The following is a 21242-nucleotide window of genomic DNA, read 5'->3' as shown; positions in this document are numbered from 1 at the left end:
ATGCATTAGGATTATGTTAAAATTAGGGCTAAAATAAGCTTACATGTTAACTTTAATATATAAGAAGATTAGTCACTTGACCCTAAAAAATTTCCCTCCACTTATAAGCCTAATTTGAAATTCAAAATGTTGATTGTTGTGTTTCCCTAAATTACGGCTATCAAAAAGAAATTGTGTGATGCATGTACTCATTTGGCTGCTATTTAATCAGACCTTTGCCATACCCCATGCAAAATAAATTAGCTATCCACTTCTCCATATTGTTTCTATTTCCAACACATCCCTTAGCTTATACCTTTAGTTATGAACTATATATACATAACATACTAACCCTGTGTATCCTCATCCATATTTTCTCCTTCCTATTTCCAATTTGTCAATGTTAGTTCTTTCATTTTTGTTTTGTATTTTCCTTTCTGAAGTTGTAATTTACTTCTTTGCTATGCATTATTTTTTTGTTAAATATAGATTTAACTATTGTTTGTGAATCATGTCATATAGATGAGGTTTCTTTGGATTCGTGGGAAGATGGAATAAGAGTGACTTGGTTCAATTTTAGGAAGTACTACAGATGCGATGTTGTCGAGCAAAATGAACTCCGGCGATGATGTTTTTGCCAAACACTAGCTGTCGTCGTATACACCGAGGTTGCAAAATACCATTGTCAATGTCTCAATCTCTCTATCTGATAGCCACACCTTTCCTTCTTTTGAAGTTTCTTTTGCGATGAGCTTGGGTTTCTTCTCTTCTTTAAAAAGGTGGAGTTCTATGGATCCACTGTGTATGTTCATATTTCTTTCAGAGTTGTTTAATTTTCCTTAAGTGTTCCTCCATTAGAATTGAAGAGACAAATTGACAGTGTTCAATAATTGGCCTACAAATTGTCAAATATAAAGTGGTGTTTATTTGTACCCAAAAACAAATCCACATGACTAATATTAGAAGTCTAAATTCAAAGAAAGTTATTCCTCTATTAATTGTGCTTTAATCCAAGTGCACATAAAATATTTTGCCAATTAAGAAAGGAATGAACGTTTCTGCTTTAATAGGTCTTTTTGAGTCTTATAATCTAATAACATCTGGACTAGAAGTAATGTGTCTGCAGTTATCTGTTAATCTGCCAACATCATATTTGATAGATATCATTACTTCAATTGTGAAGTCTTATAATTAACATAACATTTATGCTTGCATTGATGTGGTAACTTAAAAATGTATTTGTTTATACACTAAAAAATATGATTAATGTGGAAAACGTACCAGTTGCTAGCTGCAGGATTGTTTAGATTTGACTGTTGGTTGGTATGCTCTTCTGTTATAGTAAGGGAGCAATTACCTGGGAAATTTTTTTGGTTGATAATGATGAAAAACACAAATATATTCCACAATCAGCTTCCCATTGTTATAAGCTTTAAAAATTTATGCATATGATGTCCAACCTTACATTATTCGATTCAAAATTTGAATGGAAAGTTAAATATCCAAGAATAAAACACATCTAGCATACCAATTATACTTCAAGTTTGAAACACTGGTTGAGAGATAATGTATATGTAGGTTGTATGCACTTGACTATAACTTAAAAATAGCCACACATTTTACTTTAATAGTAGCATTTTAGGCTTAATTACATTTTTGGTCCTCTAACTATTTAGTTGGTATCAGATTGGTCCTCTAACTAAAAATTGATTTATTTTGGTCCTCTAAGTTTCTCACTGTTACTACATTTAGTCCTTTCTGTTAGTTTTATTCAAATAAACGTTAGAGTTTGTGTTATATGGGTACCTAACCTCCTATTTCACACATACATATGAACCATAACAATTACCAATAATATCCGTCACTACTTAATCATAATACCTTAACAAGGAATAGGACCAAAATGATGCTAATAAATAAAGTTAGAGGACCCACATAACACAAACCCTAACGTTTATTTGAATAAAACTAACAGAAATGACTAAATGTAGTAACGGTGAGAAACTTAGAGGACCGAAATAAATCAATTTTTAGTTAGAGGACCAATCTGATACCAACTAAATAGTTAGAGGACCAAAAAGGTAATTTAGCCTAGCATTTTATGTTGAAATAGAAATAATTAGGCTTAATTGTTATTTTCGTCCCTTAACTAATTTTTTGGTATCGCTTTGGTCCCATAATTAATAAAAAATCCATTTGAGTCCTTTAAATATGCCTCCGTCAATTTTATTAAAAAACTGTTAGGGTTTGTACAAGTCATCACCTTCATTCAACTTCTTCATCTTCTTCCTCATCAACCTTCATGAAAAAAACTCAGCAAAACAAATAACTGAAGAAAAAAAAAATCGAACCTTGAAAATGAAATTGGAAGAAAAGAAATTGATTCTTAAGCATGGAAACAGAAAATGGAGAAAAAAAACTCATTTTCAAATTCAATCTAAACCCTTCATCATCATCATCATCATCATCAATCCTTCACAAAAACCCGTTTTCTTATCTAAACCCATCACCATGATAAAGGGTTTAGATTTGGATTTCATATAAGAAATGTAAAGTTTTATCTGATGAGTTTTGTTGTTCATTCAAATCTGCATAAAATTTCCTTCTTTTTGGTTCAATCTGTAAAATAAAAAAAAAATCTAGTTGCAACAACAACACAACACAATAAATCGGGTCCAAATTTGCTCCCCAACAACAACAACAAAATGGGTTTAGATTGGGATTTGGAAGAATTTAGATTAGATCCAAAAATCGGTTTAGATTTGAATTTGAAAGGATTGATATTGACGATGAATGATTGGCATTCAAAAATTAGTTTTTTATGAAAGATTGGAAGAAGAGAACATGAACAAAGAGGAAGAAAGAAAAGGAACAACAAATAAAGATTGGAAGAAGGTTGAAATTTGAAGAAAAAAAATGTTAATGAAGATTTGTGTGTGATGTATGTTGGTTTTGTGTTTGCGCGTTTATGTTAAAAGTCAACAAATAATGAAAATTGGGGTTCAAGACAAGAACAACAACAAAACATATAATTGGTGTTCATAACATTGATGATGAGATTGCATGGTTGTGATTGACAAAGTTTGCCTATTGTTACTGAATGGTTTTGATAGGCAAATACAATAAAGAATAAGTATGTTGATGGTGTAGTCATTAAAGAATAAGACTTAATTTTATTTTATTTTGATTTTTTGTGTTTCTTGAAAATTTTATTGATGAAGATGTTTTTGATGATGATGAAAAGATGATGGAAGAAGATGAAGAAAAAGAGAAAAAAACAAAGTGTTTAGATTTGGATTTCATATGATAAAGGTAAAGTTTTTTTTTTTTCTTCTGGGGTTGTATGAAGGTTTATGAAGATTTGTTGAAGAAGATGAAGGTGAGGAGGAAGAAGATGAATATAAATTCTAACCAATGCGAAAATGACATGTGTGTTTGAGTTAACGTTTTTTTAATAAAATTAACGGAAGGGACCAATTTATGTAATGGAGACATATTTAAAGGACTCAAACGGACTTTTTATTAATTATGGGACCGAAACGATACCAAAAAATTAGTTAAGGGACAAAAATAGCAATTAAGTCAAATAATTATTATATACTGTATTTTGTTTAGGAGAATTTAATTACTTGAATAATGTTTTTGACAAAACTTATGTTAGAAGGAAAAAAAAAACCATTGTTTTGTTGGCAGTAACACACGTGGTTGATACTGCAACTAAACCCTAAAAATTTGTCTCTCATTTTGTCAGCTGTTACTTTTATATATATATATATATATATATATATATATATATATATATACACACCATTCGGTCACGAATATAAGAAAAAATTCAATTTTTAGGTTAATTCAATAAATGACGTATGTGGACTATTAAATATGCGACATACATCATTTATTGAATGAATTTAAAAATAAATTTTTGCTTATATTTATGACTGGAGGGTGTATAATTTTTTTGCAAGTTGTTAGTTTAATGTTGATATAAAAATAATTATACTGTTCGATGCAAGTATGCTTAGTTATAGTATTACTATTATATAAAATACCAAGATTGCATACGGTCTCCTTCAAAAAATAAAAAAGATTGCATACGGTCTTCCTAAAAAAAAAAAAAGATTGCATACGGTCTATACTGTACTTTTCTTTAGGAGAATTTAATTTACTTGAATAATGTTTTTGACAAAACTTATATTATAAGAAGAAAAAAACGAATTTAAAACTTGAATAATGTTTTTGACAAAACTTATATTATAAGAAGAAAAAAAACAATTGTTTTGGCAGTAACACACGTGGTTAAATACTTATGAATTAAAAATTATTTTGCAAGTAATTTGTGAGGAAGTTTTTGGTAATTTGTAATCTAAAAAAAATATCACTTATGTCATTATCAGACTTCATCTTCTTTTGGCGTTGCATTTTAATTAAATTGACATTGCTATATTTTGACCATGCATTATTATTAAATTTATTTTTTTGAAAGACGTATTATTAAATTTATGTCGAGTAGATTATTAAAAAATATGTTTTCGAGTATTAGCAACTTGAGTCTTCTTTTTAATAACACTACCGTTTAAATGAATTTGTAACATTACACTATTGACAAATATATTTCAGCTAAACAGACCCGTGCGGCGCACGGGTCATCTATCTAGTATATGAATATTAGTCGTTGGAAATGTGATTGGGGAATCTCAATAAACTTATATATGAGGCAAAACCCCAATCACGATCACATTTCAACGAAATCATTGAGGTTAGGCACATCAACGAAAGCGGTACTGCAAAACCTTCAAAAACCTTTAAAATGGAGCCATAAAAGTTATGTGAAATGCCAAAAAGAATAGAATTGAAACTTAAGAATCCATCACGATCAGAATAATTTTTTCAACAATCCTATTCTTTGACTCCATTTTGAAGGTTTTGCAGTACCACTTTCGTTGATGTTGTTGCCTAACAGTGCATATGTTGTTTTGAATTTTAAATGTTATGGGGTCATTAATTTGAATCATGGAAGATGTTGACATGCAATTTACCTACTCAATTTTGAATTGTTTCAAAAAACAATTAAATATTATTTTAAAATTGATAAACAAACACAATTTTATTAAAAAGAATAAAAAATTCAGCTTTATTTGAAACGGCTGATCTTACGTCTGGGTAGGGGTGGGCAAAATTAATCAAAAACCAATCCGAACCGGTCAACCGAACCGATCCATATTAAAATTAACCGAACCTTTATATTGGATATTGAACTGAACCGCTATTTTGAAGACAGTTCATTAACTGAACCGAACCGTTATCAAAACTCAGTTAACCGTACGTACCGAACCAAACCGAAACATACAATTCAATTAATCTTATCACACACAAATTCATTTTGACTCAGGTCTTTGTCACAACTCACATGAACCAAATTTCACTCTTCACCTCTTCAATTGAAGGTCCACGTGCATAAATCGAAGCTCTTCAATCTCAATCCAAGCTCACTCTCCACCTCTTCAATCTCAATTGAAGCCTAATTAGTGCGATGTTGCCTCTTCTCTGATTTCACTACGATTCCACCTCTTCTTCTTCTGCGAATCTTCGTCTGAAGATTCATAAGGTACTATTAGTTTATGGGTATGCTTAATTTTGATTTTGGTTACTATGGGTATGATTTTTTTTTTTGTTTTGTTTATGGGTATGATTGATTTTGGTTTTTGTGTATGATTTTGTTTGATTTCTGTTTATAGGTATGATTTTGTTTAATTTTTGTTTCTGGGTATGATTGATTTTGGTTTTTGAGTATGATTGATTTTGGGTTAAGTATGTCACTGCTTGTTTTTGAATTCACCATTTTCATTTCCTTCGATTTCTACTTCTTCTTTGCAGCTATTGCTAGTCTAATTTGAATTTAGCAAGTTTGGTGCCACTTTTCTATGTTGTCAAGTGCAGGTTCAATGTTTTCTTTTCAATTATATTACAGAAATTGTCACATTGTAGGCTTATGATAAGTGATGAGAGGCGTATTTTGTAACACCCCGTTTTCCCAACATAAAAATTTCACATAAATAATCAGAGTATTCACATAAACGGAATGTCACATTCTTTCATAAAATCATAAACGGGATAAAATAATTATTTATCCTTCAAATCCAATAACATAAAATTTAGTTCTTCGCAGCGGAATTTATTCAACATCTAAAACAGTCTTTGGCACGAAGGTCTCATCATAAATATCTCATAAAATCAAATTCAACAACATAGTCATTAAACTTCATAAAGTAATACATAAGGAATAGAAAAAGCAATAACAAAGTTCTCATCCCGTTACGTATCAGAGCACCTAAGACACACGTGAGAGAATCCACTCACGACCGCAGCTAATGTTGGTTACCTGCAAGTTACCCACGTATAGAGGCAACATTTCCAAGCAGAAGGGGTGAGTTTCGCAAACAATAATATTAAGCATATAATTCATTAATTATATTTAACAACATAAACATCATCACATCATAATAATAATTCTTCATTAAACACTTCATTAAAAACATCACAACATAACAACTCTTGGATAACAATTTATCAACTTAACAACTTGACTCGACAATGCAACTTCGACTTGACTATGCAACTCTATCTTCTTAATCACGCATGTGGTACCAATCCAGGGCATCAAACCCTCAATGTAAGAGCATAAATATACTCACAGGGCATCAAGCCCTCAACATAAAGAGCAAAAGCTCACAGGGCATCAAGCCCTCAACGTGTAGAGCAAACGCTCACAGGGCATCAAACCCTCAACTTAAATGAGTATGCATGGACTCAACATCTTATACCTTAGACAACATGAACATCTTATATGACTCCAATAGTTTGGATCAACATCTTACATCTTAGACCAACATATGCAGCTTAATCAATAGTCAACAGCAACATGGCAGCACACAACATCTCAAGATATAACAATCTAATAATAATCAACATCAACTTAAACATCATATATAATTCACATAATGCATATACAACTATATCACATTACTAACAACATCAAATCATCTTATTTCAGGCTCTTAGAGCAACAACAGTAACATACACAAGTTCATTTCCTACCCCAAGGATCAACTCACCACAACTCGTGCGACAAAGATCGCATGAACCCTAACAAGGTAGTCTGTCTCTCAGGAGCTCGCGAGGCGAGGGACTCTACTCGCTATGACGAGTTCAATAAAATGGCTGATCGCCTTGGCGAATAAGCTACTCGCCTTGGCAAGCTAGAAACTGGATGCTCTCGGGAACTTGACATTTTTCACCCAAAAATCCCATTTTTAACTTCCCTATGTTCAATTTCAATCTAAAATTTTTTCTAATCATTCTTATACATATTGAGGCACTCAAAATCATCTAAAGTTCGACTAAAGGAGTTAATTCACAAATTCAGGTTTGACTCACTGGTTAACTCGCTATGGCAAGTGACTTGCTCGCTGTGGCGAGTAACTTCTGGGTTACTCGCGAGGCGAAGGATGAATGCTCGTGAAGCGAGCGATGAACTTCATCACTCGCGAGGCGAGGCATGCTGCTCGCAAGGGCGAGCGATGAATTTCAGCTCGGGCAGAATTGCATATTTTCACAAAAAATCACCTAATCACATGGTTCTAACCTTAAAATTGATTCCTATAATCATCCTATGGATTATCTAAGGTCTGTACACATTTTCTACATCAATTCAACAGTTTTTCATCAATTAATCATCAATTATCACTCTTAACCCTAATTCTCAAATCCTCAAAAACTAATCCTATAACATGTTAAATACAATTTTCAGAACCATAGACTTAAGATTACTGCATGTTAGTCTCACCCTTACCTTAGAAAATCGATCGGGCAGCCTATCATGGTTCTCCTCTTCTCTTGTTCTCCATTTTCTCCAAAAACTTGATTGTATGTGAAAACAATTCTAACCTATTTTCTCCTATTTATCTCTTCCCATCTATTTTATCTTATATCATCTTTTTCCCCCAAAACTCTTGAAATTCACAAAACAGCCCCTCATCTCAATATTTATTTTATTTTCAAATCTTATTCTATTAAATAATAAAATAAGCCACATCACATCAGATAATCATTTAAATCACATAAATCATATAAATATATTCTAAACTCTATAAAAATAATCAAATAAATAAAGAGGGCGTTACATATTTTAGGAGTAGTGTAGGTTTGCACAAATATCACTGATGGATTGGAAATGGTTTGTTGAGGCTATGTTGCAGTAAACGGTGAATAACACTTAATTATAAAATGGTTGGTCTCTTTGTGAGGCATTGAAGATCATGTATCTGAAGCTTCCAGTTTTGTGGATTTATAACTTGGAATTTAAAGGAAATGGATGTTTGTCTAGGTACTGGTTGTGTGAAAATATGAGCTAATTAAGTTATGGTGTTTTTGTTGTGAATTTTTCTAACCACAAATGCAAATCCAAGCAACAAAGAACACTATTCCTACGTTACTCCAAAATAAATATAATCTCTCCCACTTTCCATTAATCTACTTTCTCTAGTCATATGTGATTGAAATGCAATTAAGTTAAAAAAGTTGACACCTAATGTGAGACGAATGGAGTAAGATTATGAATGTATTATAGCTAGTGTTCTGTTTTGTGAGGGAAACCATGGTGAGTGTGAGATGTTGAAAGATGTTAGTTTTTGTTGTTGTTGGGAAAATGAAGGTTGAAGGTTTGTGTGGAAAAATAAAAGGAAGAAAATTGAGAGATGCATGTTTTGTTATTTGTTTGGAAGATGAAAGTGTTAGTTGTGTGTGTTTGGTTGGTTTAGGTGTTATTTTTAGATGAGATAGGTGTTATTATGCACTACCATTTGCAATTTAATATCCTTATGAGATTCATTTCAATGCCCATGTAAGACATTTTCAGATATAAGTTCAATAAAATAATATCATTGTGTCACTTTAAATCAGCATAATGACTAACATTAAGAGTACTGTTTGTATGCCCATAATGAATTATGCTTTAAATTTCTATGCCCATAAAATAATGTACTATTTGTATCAGAAAATGGCTATGATTTTTGCTTATTTCTGTCACATTCTGATCTGCGTATTTTTGCTTATTTTAGTTCTAACTATTGATTTTCTTATTACACAGATGTCAGATAATATCTTAGACTTCACAGTGCCACAAGATACAAACCTCAATGCGTCGAATGAACTATCAAATGAACTTGAATCTAATGTTGAACATGATGTTCAATCTACTGGTAACACTAGTAACAAGTGGTCTAGTGTGTGGGAACATTTCAAAGAGGTACATGGCATAGGGGAAAATGGAAAGAAAAAGGCTAAATGCAAAAACTGCCCTCAGCTCATTGTGATTAGCGGGACAAGTGGTAAAAGGAATCATCTAGGAAGATGCGCTAAGTATAACTCTGGTGACACCCAAGGGACCCAATCAAGGAAAAGGAGAAAAATCGTTAAAAAGGGTCAAGTTGTTTCTTCTCCAAGCTATTCCAAACTTGATCAAGAGGCATGCAGAGCGCAATTAGTGAGAACTTTTGTGTGTGCCGAGCTCCCATTCCGATTTGTGGAAAATGAAGAATTTAGAAAGTTGTTGATTATCTTGCAGCCTCGATTCGACATCCCCTCACGATATACATTGAGGCGTGACATCTGGGCGCTCTACAATGAGGAGTTGGGAAAATTGAAAAAAGTCTTAAAGAATTGTGGTAGAGTTTGTTTGACAACTGATACATGGACATCAAATCAAAACTTAAATTACATGAGTTTGACCGTTCATTTTGCTGATCGTGAATTGAAGCTGCACAAGAAAATCATCAACTTTTGCCAAATCACATGTCACACGGGAGACATGTTGGGTAAATATGTTGACACTTATTTGAGGGATTGAGGGTTGTATGGTAAGATATTAACGGTAACGGTGGGTAATGCCAAGACAAATGATGTTATGATTCGATATCTGCATAACATGATGAGTTCTTGGGACAATCACGTCCTAAATGGGGATTATGTTCACATGCGGTGTTGCACGCATGTATTAAACCTTATTGTAAAATCTGGCTTGAAGGAGGATAAACAAGGGTCTATTTCAAAGATTCGTCATGCCGTTAAATGGGTCAAATCCTCGCCATCTAGATTGGAAAAGTTCATGATATGTGCTTCTGATGAGAAAATTTCATACAAAGGTGTTGTTGTACTTGATGTTGACACTTGTTGGAACTCAATGTATTCAATGTTGATGGTTGCCTTGAAGTATAGAAAGGCCTTTCACAAGTTAAGCGTACGAGAGGTCACATTTCGTCGAGAAATGGAAGAGAAAACAACGCATGGAATAACAGATGGAGATTGGGACTATGTTGAATATGTGCTTCCATTGCTTGAGTTGTTTTATAAATCCACAATTCGTTTGTCTGGTTCTTTATATGTGACAAGTGCTTCGTATATATGGCAGAGGTGTTCGCCATTGGGAAAGGGATCAACATACATATGAGTAGTGCAAATAAGTACATCATGGAGACAACGAACAAAATGAAAATTAAGTTCAACAAGTATGGGGGAGATCCAGACACCTTAAATATCTTGCTATTGATTGCTTTTGTTCTTGATCCACGGGCGAAACTGCATTTTGCTGTATTTTATATTGACCTTCTATATGCAAGCACCGGAAAAGCTAAACACCTAAAGTACAAATTGATGTCAGATTTTAGAAAAATTTATGTTCAATATGGTGGTACAGATTACTCTCAATCTAGTCTACTCGAAACCAGGCATGAGAAGGATGACGATGATATTTGGTGCCACTACAGTCAAGAAACCGGGCATGTTTCTGATTCTAAAGATGAAATTGAAGAATATCTAAAAGAAGCTTGGGTGCCTTACAAGAAAGAAATTGATTTTGACATCTTAGGTTGGTGGAAAGCCAACTTAACTAGATATCCTATTTTGGCAAGCATAGCTCGAGAGGTGTTAGCTATTCCTGCATCTACAGTAGCTTCAGAGTCGGCATTCAGCACTGGTGGAAGGGTTGTTAGTGATTATCAAACTTGTCTAACACCCAAAATGGTGGAAGCGCTTGTTTGCACGCAAGACTGGTTGAAATGAAAGGCCATCCACTTGTTTTCTGAAGAGGACCTTGATGAGATCCATAGATTGGAGAAAGGTAAATTTACTCGTATCTATATTATTACTCTTGTGCATTTTGATTCTTATTTTCAACATTGGTTAATATATATCTTTTTTTTTTTGTAGAGATAACATCTCAAGAATCAGTCCACTTAGATGATATAAATTGAAAACCATTATAGTGTCTTTATAAACAGTTAGCTTGATTTTGTTTTGCCATTGTAATAGTTTTCTTTGGAAGGGATGTTGACGCTATTAACTTATGCAAGTATGATGTATTGTGAGTAACTAAGAAATTATTGTGCCTCTTCTTTATACTTCAAACTGAAGTTGATTTTATTGTTACCCAAAGATTAAACTCTTTTGATTTACGTGCTATTATGTTGATTTCAACTGTACAAAGGATATACTTCTATTGCATTTGATGTGCTCTTGTGATTTATGTGCTCTTATGTTGATTTTTTTGACTTGGGCATCGGATCATTTTTTTCAAATCCGAAGCAAACTAAACCGAATCGCGAAAGTAAATATTAATACATATTTTTTTACCATGTTTAATCTTATATATTACATTAATTTAATCTATATTATTATTATTTCATATCTAATAATTTTCATACTGTAATTTTTATTTCTTAATATATTTTGCATTAAACTTATTATTTTACTTTGTTTGTGTAATAATAATATTAATAAAAAAAAGTAAATAAAAAAATATTTTGCATTTCGATTCAAAATATTGGTTTTGGTTCGGTTCGGTCGGTTCAAAATATTGGTTTTGGTTTGGTTCGGTTCATAGGCAAGGAAACGGATAACCAAACCATAACTTTGGTTCAATTCGGTTATAGCTCCATAACTGAAACGGTTCGGTTTTCCCGAACCATTTCAAAATTTCGGTTCAGTTCAGTTTTTTAATTAATGGGTTTCAATGTGTTTCAAATTTTCAGGATGGCTAATACTCAAGAAGACAATCGACAACAACTAAATGACACAAACAAAGTAAGAATAACTGAGTTTGTCTTAACAATAATGTACAAGTTAAAAACCATGGAATCGAAATGCATCATGTTTGCCTCAGTGAAATCCAATGAAGTCATATGAATGAAGCTTCACCAAGTAGGTTCTCCCTGTAAACAGGGGCTTGGCTCCACAACACCTCAAAAAAATTGGATTATATCATCATAAGCAACCAATTTTAATAATCAACTTCATTAAAATTGAGTGATTCTAATTAGAATGAGACCTAATACAAAAATAATAATTAAATTCAAAATTGAAAGAGGCTCAGAACATTTTGAACAGCTCTAACAATCACGATTTTTCAGAAGCAGAACTGGCATTAAGCTGATTATTCATCTTCACAGCCAAATAAAATAATTAAACAAAAACCATATAAAAAAATTCAAAAACAATAAAAATAATTCATTAAAAATCAAGGTCTGACTCATTTAAGGAAATTCAACCATATTTCAGTATTTTTAATATTTGATTGATAATAGAGTAGTATAAGCGTTGTTTTGAGAAGCAAAAGAAACAAATCCAAAACCTCAAATAACGAAAACAATAGCTATTTGATTTGTGCCTCTAGGACTAGCTCAAAATCCATAGAACACTGTGTTCGAAAACAAGCTGAAGAGTTTAACGAGGCAAATTCATCACTGAAATAACATAAATAAATTAAAAATGATGATTAACCGATGTAACCATTACTTTGACACAGATCAATCGTGGAAATTATCGAGATGAACTGCAACACGAATGGCATCGATTTTGCACGTGCAATGGGGCTTTCACTTCATTCAAATTTCAGCGAAGCCCGGGGTTGCAACGTGCGTTTTATTCGAGGAAGAAATAAAGAGAAATTGAAATATGAAAACTAAGTACCGATAGAGAATGGTTTGAGAGTAAGTTTGAATGGTTTGAGAGTAAGTTTGAATTGAGTTTATGTGCAACAAGAAGTTATTACACATGTAAACAAAAACTTCTTGTTGAAATGAACACAACACAAAAATCCTCAATTTGAATTGCTGCCGCAGAACCCTAAGGTATGTTAAAAAGAGACAGAAAGCAGTGTATTATATAGGCGCAACCAAACCCTCAAAACATTTCACTGGCGGCGAAGCGTTGTGATCGGGCTTTTGTTGATGGGTTACCCGACCCAGTTGGATTGGGCTAAACCTATATGGTTAGATTTTGGAAACCAATAAGTAAGTTGCTCTTTTGACCCCACAAATGCGCAAATTGCTATAGAAATAAGTTTTGAACGACATTTTTTGTGCGTTTAAAGATCTCAAGATAACTTCCAAAATTCAAACATATTTTTCACGAGATGACTTGTATTTACGTTGAATTTAAATTTTAACTTTATTTTAAATTAAAGGTTAAATTTTGTATACACCCATTGATGATGAAAAACTTTTTTTACGTATGAATTCAATCAAATCACTGTATATATTGAAGTAAATCAAATTGTTATATGATGTCATCTTTTTTAGTTGATTCCAAAAATATATATATGAAAATATCTATTTTGCATGATTTAAGTGGACCAATATAAAAAATAATAACACTTTGTGCATGATTTAAAAGATTCATACCAATACTAAAATGACGATGATTATTCTTGATTTTTTTTTCAAGAAACGATGATGATTCATGGAATGCATCTATTTTATAATTGTCAGGTGTTGTTGATACTGAATTGAGTAATCAATTTCATTAGTCATTGGTTGCATGTACCAAATTGTCACTTTTTTAATTATTATAACAAGGGACTAATTTCTAATTATTGTCATGACCTAATTAAATTATTCCTTTTTTTTTTTTACTATTGTTTAAGTAAAGAGTAACTTGTCTAGCTTTTTTCTTTCACAGACTAAATATTTCTTTAATTTTTCTGAAGGGCCAAAGTTCCTCATTGAAAAATGGTCTAAGAAACATGCATACACTAAAAAAGACATGATCATTCAGACAACAAGTCAATGCTATAAACACTTTTTTAACATTCACTCTTTTATTAGGTGAAATTCATGTGAGATTCACATCTTTATGTGATATCCATATAGACTTCACGCAATAGAAGAGTGAGTATAATTAACATGTTAAAAAAAAAATGTTTGTAGACTTGTAGTACGCCTCTTTAAACAATATAATCAACTTCAAATATGACTTTGTATGAACAGAACTCATACTTAACCAAACAATAAGTTTCTTTTATACGAGAATAGATTTCTTAAGCATCTAGGATGAGAATTTATCATATTACAGGAGTCTGTTCAGAGAGGTTGTATGAATCACTTATTTCATTGGTTTCAAGCAAGTTCAACTCAAGTTACTGTAATGAAACTTGATTTCCAGAAACCAGGGGAGTGTAATGTCTACCCAATGAAAACAAAACCATTAGAGAGATATAATTATAATTATTTAGATACATACACACAAATAGTCCAGTGGAACAAGCAAATTAGGAACAAATATCAAGCAAAAAAGGTTGAACGTGGGAAAACATATGCTTCCATGGATTCATAAAACAATAAAACCAATGGATATTGACTTCAGTAGCAAGGAAAGCGGTTGCTCTTATACAAAGTCTCAAATGTGAACCTTCAGTTCTAAATGTTCAAAAAAGAAATGGAGGCCTTGGTCCTCGAGAGCGGATAGACATGTTTGACTCAAATTTGAAGCAATCCAAATTCAGATAATGAGGTATTGGAAAAAACCCAAGTCCCACATAGAAAATATAGGACTCTTGATAAGAGTTTATAAAGAGTGGTACACGTGCACCTCACCATTCAAACCGATTTTGTAAAGATGAGTTAGATCCAGTATAATAAAAAACCTAATATGACGCTCCGACTCAAAACAGATATATAAGGCAATAAAACAGTGATTCAAAGTTGTGTACTGCTAATTGCTAAATAGTGGAAGCACAGTTCAGGCTTTATGATCATGTTTAAAGCAAATTGTATTTAGTATCAAAGTCACAATATCCAGTGTCACCAATAGTTTCAAATAGTGAAAAGATATCAAGATTCAATATATGGTAAGACTATCCAGTGTCACCAATAGTTTCAAACAGTGAAAAGATATCAAGATCCAACATATGGCAAGACAAATCAAATAATAATTCCAGAAATTTTGTTCATTTTTTAAGTTCAAAATGCTAACCACCTAGGCTACACACATAAAAGGTCCATATGCAAAATGGTTGCAGGAAAAAAATACAGTGATATGCATCATTTATGTTGTCTCGGTAGTCAGTATATATACTGAAAATGATTTGTAGCGTCATTGATAAATATATTCATTATAATGTGTCAGTATATGTTACTCATATGCATGCCTACTTGCAAAAGCTACAACTTGCAAGAATCGCATAAATTTGGCTGTGGTGCATGAAAATGACTCAGCAAGTACGGTAACATAACATCTAACAAAACCATATCTGTTTGAAAACAGGAGCACTGAAAAAAAAGATAAACCAAGAACTGTACACTTGCTCGTACGTTAAAGATTACGATATCTTTTTGATTGATCTTAATATCCATAGGTTTGGCTTGGACCAGAACATGATAACAACTTGCATACAGAGCCTATAAGCCTACATACTAAAATATTGTACTCATGAGAAAGTAATATTGATATACAGTTTTTGTTTCTTCAAAAAAAATATTGATATACAGTTTGGTTTGAAGTTCAACAAGATTTATTTGTTTTTATTCTCACAAATTGTGTTTCCTTAAGAGAGGGAAAGAAGCACGGTTCTTCTACGAATTCTCCCGTAGGTGGTTCCAAAAAACATGGCGGCAACAAAAACGATGCTAGTCATTTCAAGAGTAAAAGTTGATATGCAAAAATCACAAGGAATGAGGATGAAGCAAAGATCACAATAGGAACAAGCAATTGAATACGAGAACAAGCAAAAATCACATATATGCATAAATGAATTAAAGAGCAAGCAAATCAACCCTAAATACAAGGAACAATTGAAAATCACAAGGTACAAGGATGAATACCTGAGTTGTAGACCAAAGATAGCAAAGAGCAGTAGAGTTCAAATAGAGTTCTCAAAATTCTGGAAAACCATTGTGGCATATTGAAGAGGGTGAAACTGAAGGGTTCAAAGAGGAATACGACGCCAGGGTTATTTTTCACTTGAGAGTGGACAAGTCCAAATTCATAAGCTTGTTAGGGGAGATTATGGGAGCTCATAAGCTCTTGCAATATTCTCTTCCAGACAGTTCCTCAAACACTTAAACAGTAGATAAAGCCCAAATAAACCCTAAATAAGCTAATCCAAACATGAGAATGACAGCTTTGCATTTAAAATTTTATAATCTTGTTATAATTTATAACTTATAAATAAATAAATAAAATTACACTCTCAGTCACAATTGAATTTACTTGTGCACTGACATTTTTCAGTTTGTCTGTCACTATCTTACCTTGAAGGGAAACTTCAGTAACAGTTAAAGTTATTGTCATGCGGTTTTTTATTCCATCCCTTCCTCTTCTATTTCATGTCATTGATTCTCTAAACATTTTAACCATAAATTTCAACCCTGCAAGGCCAAATAATATCTGGAGTGCACTGTTCGAATATCAAAATTGCTCAAATAACAAGCTTGGATGAAAAGGTACAGCCTTGTGATAAAAAAAAAACAACAATTACAACAATTGCAACAAAATAGCTATCTAGTCATGTCCTTCCTCAAAACTTTACAGACCACCAAACCTCAATCTTCTTCATACTCAGATTAATTACCTATCAGCAGTCATACTACCATCCATGTCAAGTGCCGATACCCGGCCCAGTTAGCAGCAACTCGTAAGCCAATTGCTAAAGCTGCAAGAAAAAGAGGAACTGGAAGCTTCCTCCTATGTGGTTCAATCTCTTCAACTTCTTTCCCTTCTGAAATCATTTTTGAATGCTGATAAATAGCCAAGGCTGTGTATGAGACAATCACCACAAATCTAACCCAAGGCTCTCCAACAGCAGCAAGTACTGCTGCAACAGGCATTGCAGATGAAACATCGTCTCTCCGTTTCATAAATTTTGAAAAGCCATAGATCCCAACCAGAAGGGTCCAGAACAGTGGTTCAGAAATAACTCCTCTAACAGCGGCATAGCCAATAAGACCAGTTACGGTCAGAACATAAGGTTGATCGCTGATACAATTTGGATTAATAGTTTCGGCAACAGCTAAAACAACTGATGCCAGGACGATAACGAGGGTCAAGTCTGGTACAGGGGCACTGGTAATTATCCAAGAGTAAAAAGCCTGAACGCCGTAAATCAAATCCTCAATGGATCCGATTGTAAAAGTGATCGGATTTCCTATGAATCGATAGACTAATGCAAAAGCATATTTCAAGACAATACCTACGAATCGAACTATTCCAAATGCAGCGTTCTTCCAGTTTGACAGTTCAAATAGAACAGCTCTCCATGCATAGATGAGAAAAGCCAGTGCTGTACATTGACATAGAATCAAATTGGTACATGAGCCATGACAGAAATAAAACATTCTGGCTAAACAAAAGGGTTTCCACAATGGGAACCGGGGGTATTAATCAGCATATAGCATATGACATTTAACTCTTGCATCAAGTTTAAGTTCATTTTGTAAACAACATTAATTATAGACTACAAAAACTACTCTATGGTTTCTTTTCTAATATAACAACTTATGCATTGATCACCTCTAAACATTCTTACAAGACACTACAAATATGGAACTGAATTTTAATAGGAATGCACAATTTCATGTAGTGAAATTGTTGTGTCAGAGTCTCAGCACATAATGTTTAAAATTGGTGTTCAATAAAAATAACATAACAAGTGTAAGATGCTTACTCAAGTCATGAGACATGGAAAACATTATGAAAACCCATCCTTTAAACAAGTGAATGAGATAAAGTAAATATAATTTTGAAAGTAAACATTCATTTTGATCCATAAATATGCGAGCCGGTTTCACTAATAGTCTTTGAATGTATCGAAAATGTTAAAAGCATCTATGAGTGTATCTTCTTTTAATAACTTTTTGGACCAATGTGGCTAACTTACATAAGACGCAATTGAGGACCAAACTAACAAATACATATTTGAAGATTAAAATGACTACCAAAATGCCAACTAATGTTGGTCCAGTTAATACGGAGTTGACTCATACCACACAAAGGCCCACGTTAAGACCTAGTCACCGAGTAATATGTAAGTACCTCTTTTTGGTGGTGGTCAGGGCTTGAATCGCGAAGCTTGCATATATTATGCATTATCTCTAACAACTAAGCTAAGCTCACGAGGATATATCTAAGTAGCTCTATCAACACCCTCTGAGCCTTGAGGCTTGCCCTGACCGACCCAATTCTTCTAAACTTTTCTATAGTCCGAACATCAATTTTCGATAACAAAACGCGAAGAGAGTGACAGAAAGATAAGAAACTGACCTACAAACATGGGCCACTTGAAAGGAGATTCAGGAGCTTGTTTAATATAATCCTTAAACCTTCCCGGCATAGTACTAGGCTCCTTCTCAGCTTCATCGTTATTTGTGGCAAAACGCTTCACCGGAGCAAATCTGAATGGTTTGGGGGAAAACCCAATAAGGTTAGGAGTGAATTGAGGGTTAAAAGGTTGGGATTTTGTGGTGGTTGTTGGGAATTGTTGGTGGTGGCGTGGGAAGGGGAGTGAGAATGAAAGTTTGGATTTGAAGGTGAGGAGGGATGGAATTGTGGTGGACATGGTTGTGGTTACAGTTTTGTCTTTGGTTTAGAAATTGAGATAAATTGCCATTGTTGTTGTTTCCGACTTTATCATAAAACCCTCCCTCCAAACCCAAACTGAGCTTCGTAAAATAGTCACTGCTACGGTCTTACCTCTAAACAAAAGTTTTTTTTTTTCTTTAGCAAAAAAGTTTTTTTTTTTTTTTTTTGACAAAGAAAAGAAAAATACTTTTTGAACGAAAAGATTATATTTTTTTATTAAGAAAACAATTCAATGCATTTCATTGACTAAAATTTGTTAAATACATGACGGTACATTATCGTAAACAAGAGAGCTAGCTTCAGATGGGGCTACCCAGCTAGTTTATGGGCGACCCCACTATATTGTCTCTTATTAAACTCGGTATGAGAGTTTTGAAATCTATCATAAAATAGCTATCTACAACCTTCTTAGAGTCTAAGGCGAAATCAACATTGTCAAATTGAAGGTCTGAAACTCATTCCAATGTCGTATGTAAGCCAATTGTCTCACTGATTGCAACATCACAAAGAGGAGAAAACCAAGCAGTCTTCGCAAGCACTTCCTCCCCAACATCATCTCGGATGCATATCCCAATACCTACGCAATTCATGGATGAAGAAAAGGAGGCATCTATGTTACACTTATATCTACCACTTGCTGGTTTTTGCAATGAATGTATCTTGATGTGTTGGGCTCTGCTGCTGCACATTTACAATCGAATTCTTGCCACTATGGATAATCTGAGTCACATTCCAATCATCAAGAAGGTGCATTGCCCTTTCCACGACTTGAGCATTCGTTTCATTCTTTTGTTGCCAAAGTTTCAAATTCCTTCTCTTCCAAATACTCCGCATCACCGTGACAAACAGTTTTATTTGGCTCGCATTAAGCTTTTGCAACAGAGCAAAAATAACCACATTCATGTTATAGTTTCTCCTAAGAGTCTTATCAATTGAATCTCATAAATTAACATCACGCCAAATTTGCAAAATACTAGGAATATTGGCCCATGTACCTTAAATTAACATCCTATAGGTATTACACACCGAATATAGGCCTTTCTTTTCACCTTTCCAAATCAACTTATCATCATCAACTAAAAAGTTGTAAATGTGTACTTAAGATTAACTGAGTTGTGACATTATCAAACAGATTATAGATTAAAGGTGTGTCACATACCTTCATGGACTGATCAATAATGTCTCGTACCTTGGCGTGAGCCAACAACACAAAGATAAAATTATAGGTTGTAAAAAATAATCCATCTTTAAGCCATCGTGCACCAAACAAAGGAATATTGGCCCATGTACCTATGTGACATCCTGTACCTTTACTCGCCACCATCTTAGCACTAAAGATGCTTTTCCGTACATAGCTCGGATTACTATCAAGTCTTGACCCTAGATAATCATTATTAGGAAAGTAACGAGCTTTAAACAATCGAGAAACAAGACTAGAAGAATCTGTTCGAAACTTCCACCCCTATTTACCAAGCATAGCAATATTGAAGAAAGTAAGGTCCTTAAAACCCGTGCCACCGTCATTTTTATGAATCGACAATCTTGTTGAAGCAAAAATCTTTTTGATGAATGTTTTAATGATAACAAACCTTGTGTAATAAATGATAAGTTTTATGAATGTTGATCTACTGATGTTTGCACTTGAGTTTTTGTTAAAAGAACACGAATCACATAAGTGGATAAGCTAGAAGCCACCCACATTGATAAGTGCATCATATCTACTCAACAATGAAAGAATGAGTATATCATCAATTGAAACAAGAAGATCATATCTCCATGAAGATTCATAACTCAAGAATCATGATGGAAGAACTTACATCACAAGCTACATAAGAATGTGCTTGAAGTTATGCGACAAAACTCACATTGAGTTTTATGATTATATGATTTGAAGATCCACCATGGATAAAGAAGATAAAAGGGAATATGAATACAAGTTAGGAAGATTCTCAGAACCTCCTCAAAGTATCACACTTCCAAAGCTTCTGAAGATAACAAGTTCAGAGTTCAGAATGTTCATATGAACAGAGTTCAGAATGTTCATATGAATGGAGTTCATAATGATCATGAACATAAACCAGAATATTTCCAGAAATCATAAAGGATTATTTCATGGATAAACAAGAATATTTAAAGTCATCTGTTACAAGCAATATTGAACTAGATGCAAAGAAATATTCTTTTGGACTTCAAAGAAAGAATCATCTTGTTTGTCAAAACAATGATTTCTCCTTTATATTCTTCAAGTAGTTTTTGAAGGAAATAAATAGAAAATCTTCATAAGGTTCAAAGTGTTGAAGAACATTAGAATGTTTAGCACAAAGTACAACCGTGAAAAAGGAACGAACCCAGAA

General features: G+C 33.2%; 1 protein-coding gene and 3 non-coding genes across 4 annotated transcripts; all 4 read right to left on the bottom strand.

Annotated features, from left to right (window-relative positions):
• Positions 1-12189: 12189 nt before the first annotated feature.
• LOC112421494 (small nucleolar RNA Z278) lies at positions 12190-12305 on the bottom strand. The gene has a single exon (XR_003011820.1). It is a non-coding gene; the product is annotated as a small nucleolar RNA Z278 (small nucleolar RNA).
• A 90-nt stretch (positions 12306-12395) lies between these two features.
• Positions 12396-12488, bottom strand: LOC112421491 (small nucleolar RNA Z223). Its single transcript, XR_003011817.1, has one exon. It is a non-coding gene; the product is annotated as a small nucleolar RNA Z223 (small nucleolar RNA).
• A 325-nt stretch (positions 12489-12813) lies between these two features.
• Positions 12814-12953, bottom strand: LOC112421541 (small nucleolar RNA snoR134). The gene has a single exon (XR_003011867.1). It is a non-coding gene; the product is annotated as a small nucleolar RNA snoR134 (small nucleolar RNA).
• Positions 12954-16699: 3746 nt separating this feature from the next.
• Positions 16700-18974, bottom strand: LOC25492072 (uncharacterized). Its single transcript, XM_013600124.3, has 2 exons — positions 18571-18974; positions 16700-17590 (listed from the first exon to the last, which is right to left on the bottom strand). The coding sequence occupies exons 1-2, from the start codon at positions 18863-18865 to the stop codon at positions 16893-16895; spliced, it is 993 nt and encodes a 330-aa protein (XP_013455578.1). The 5' UTR covers positions 18866-18974; the 3' UTR covers positions 16700-16892.
• Between the last annotated feature and the right edge of the window lie 2268 nt (positions 18975-21242).

This window comes from Medicago truncatula, chromosome 4 (genome assembly GCF_003473485.1).
Source record: "Medicago truncatula cultivar Jemalong A17 chromosome 4, MtrunA17r5.0-ANR, whole genome shotgun sequence".
Lineage (NCBI taxonomy): Eukaryota > Viridiplantae > Streptophyta > Magnoliopsida > Fabales > Fabaceae > Medicago > Medicago truncatula.
This window is presented reverse-complemented; position numbering and strand designations above follow the sequence as displayed.

Excerpts from the sequence above, each read along its gene's own strand:
- LOC25492072 (XM_013600124.3), bottom strand. The coding sequence starts at position 18,865 with ATGTCCACCACAATTCCATCCCTCCTCACCTTCAAATCCAAACTTTCA. Across the intron at positions 17,591-18,570 it reads CAAGTGGCCCATGTTTGTAG|CACTGGCTTTTCTCATCTAT; the intron begins GTCAGTTTCTTA and ends GTCAATGTACAG.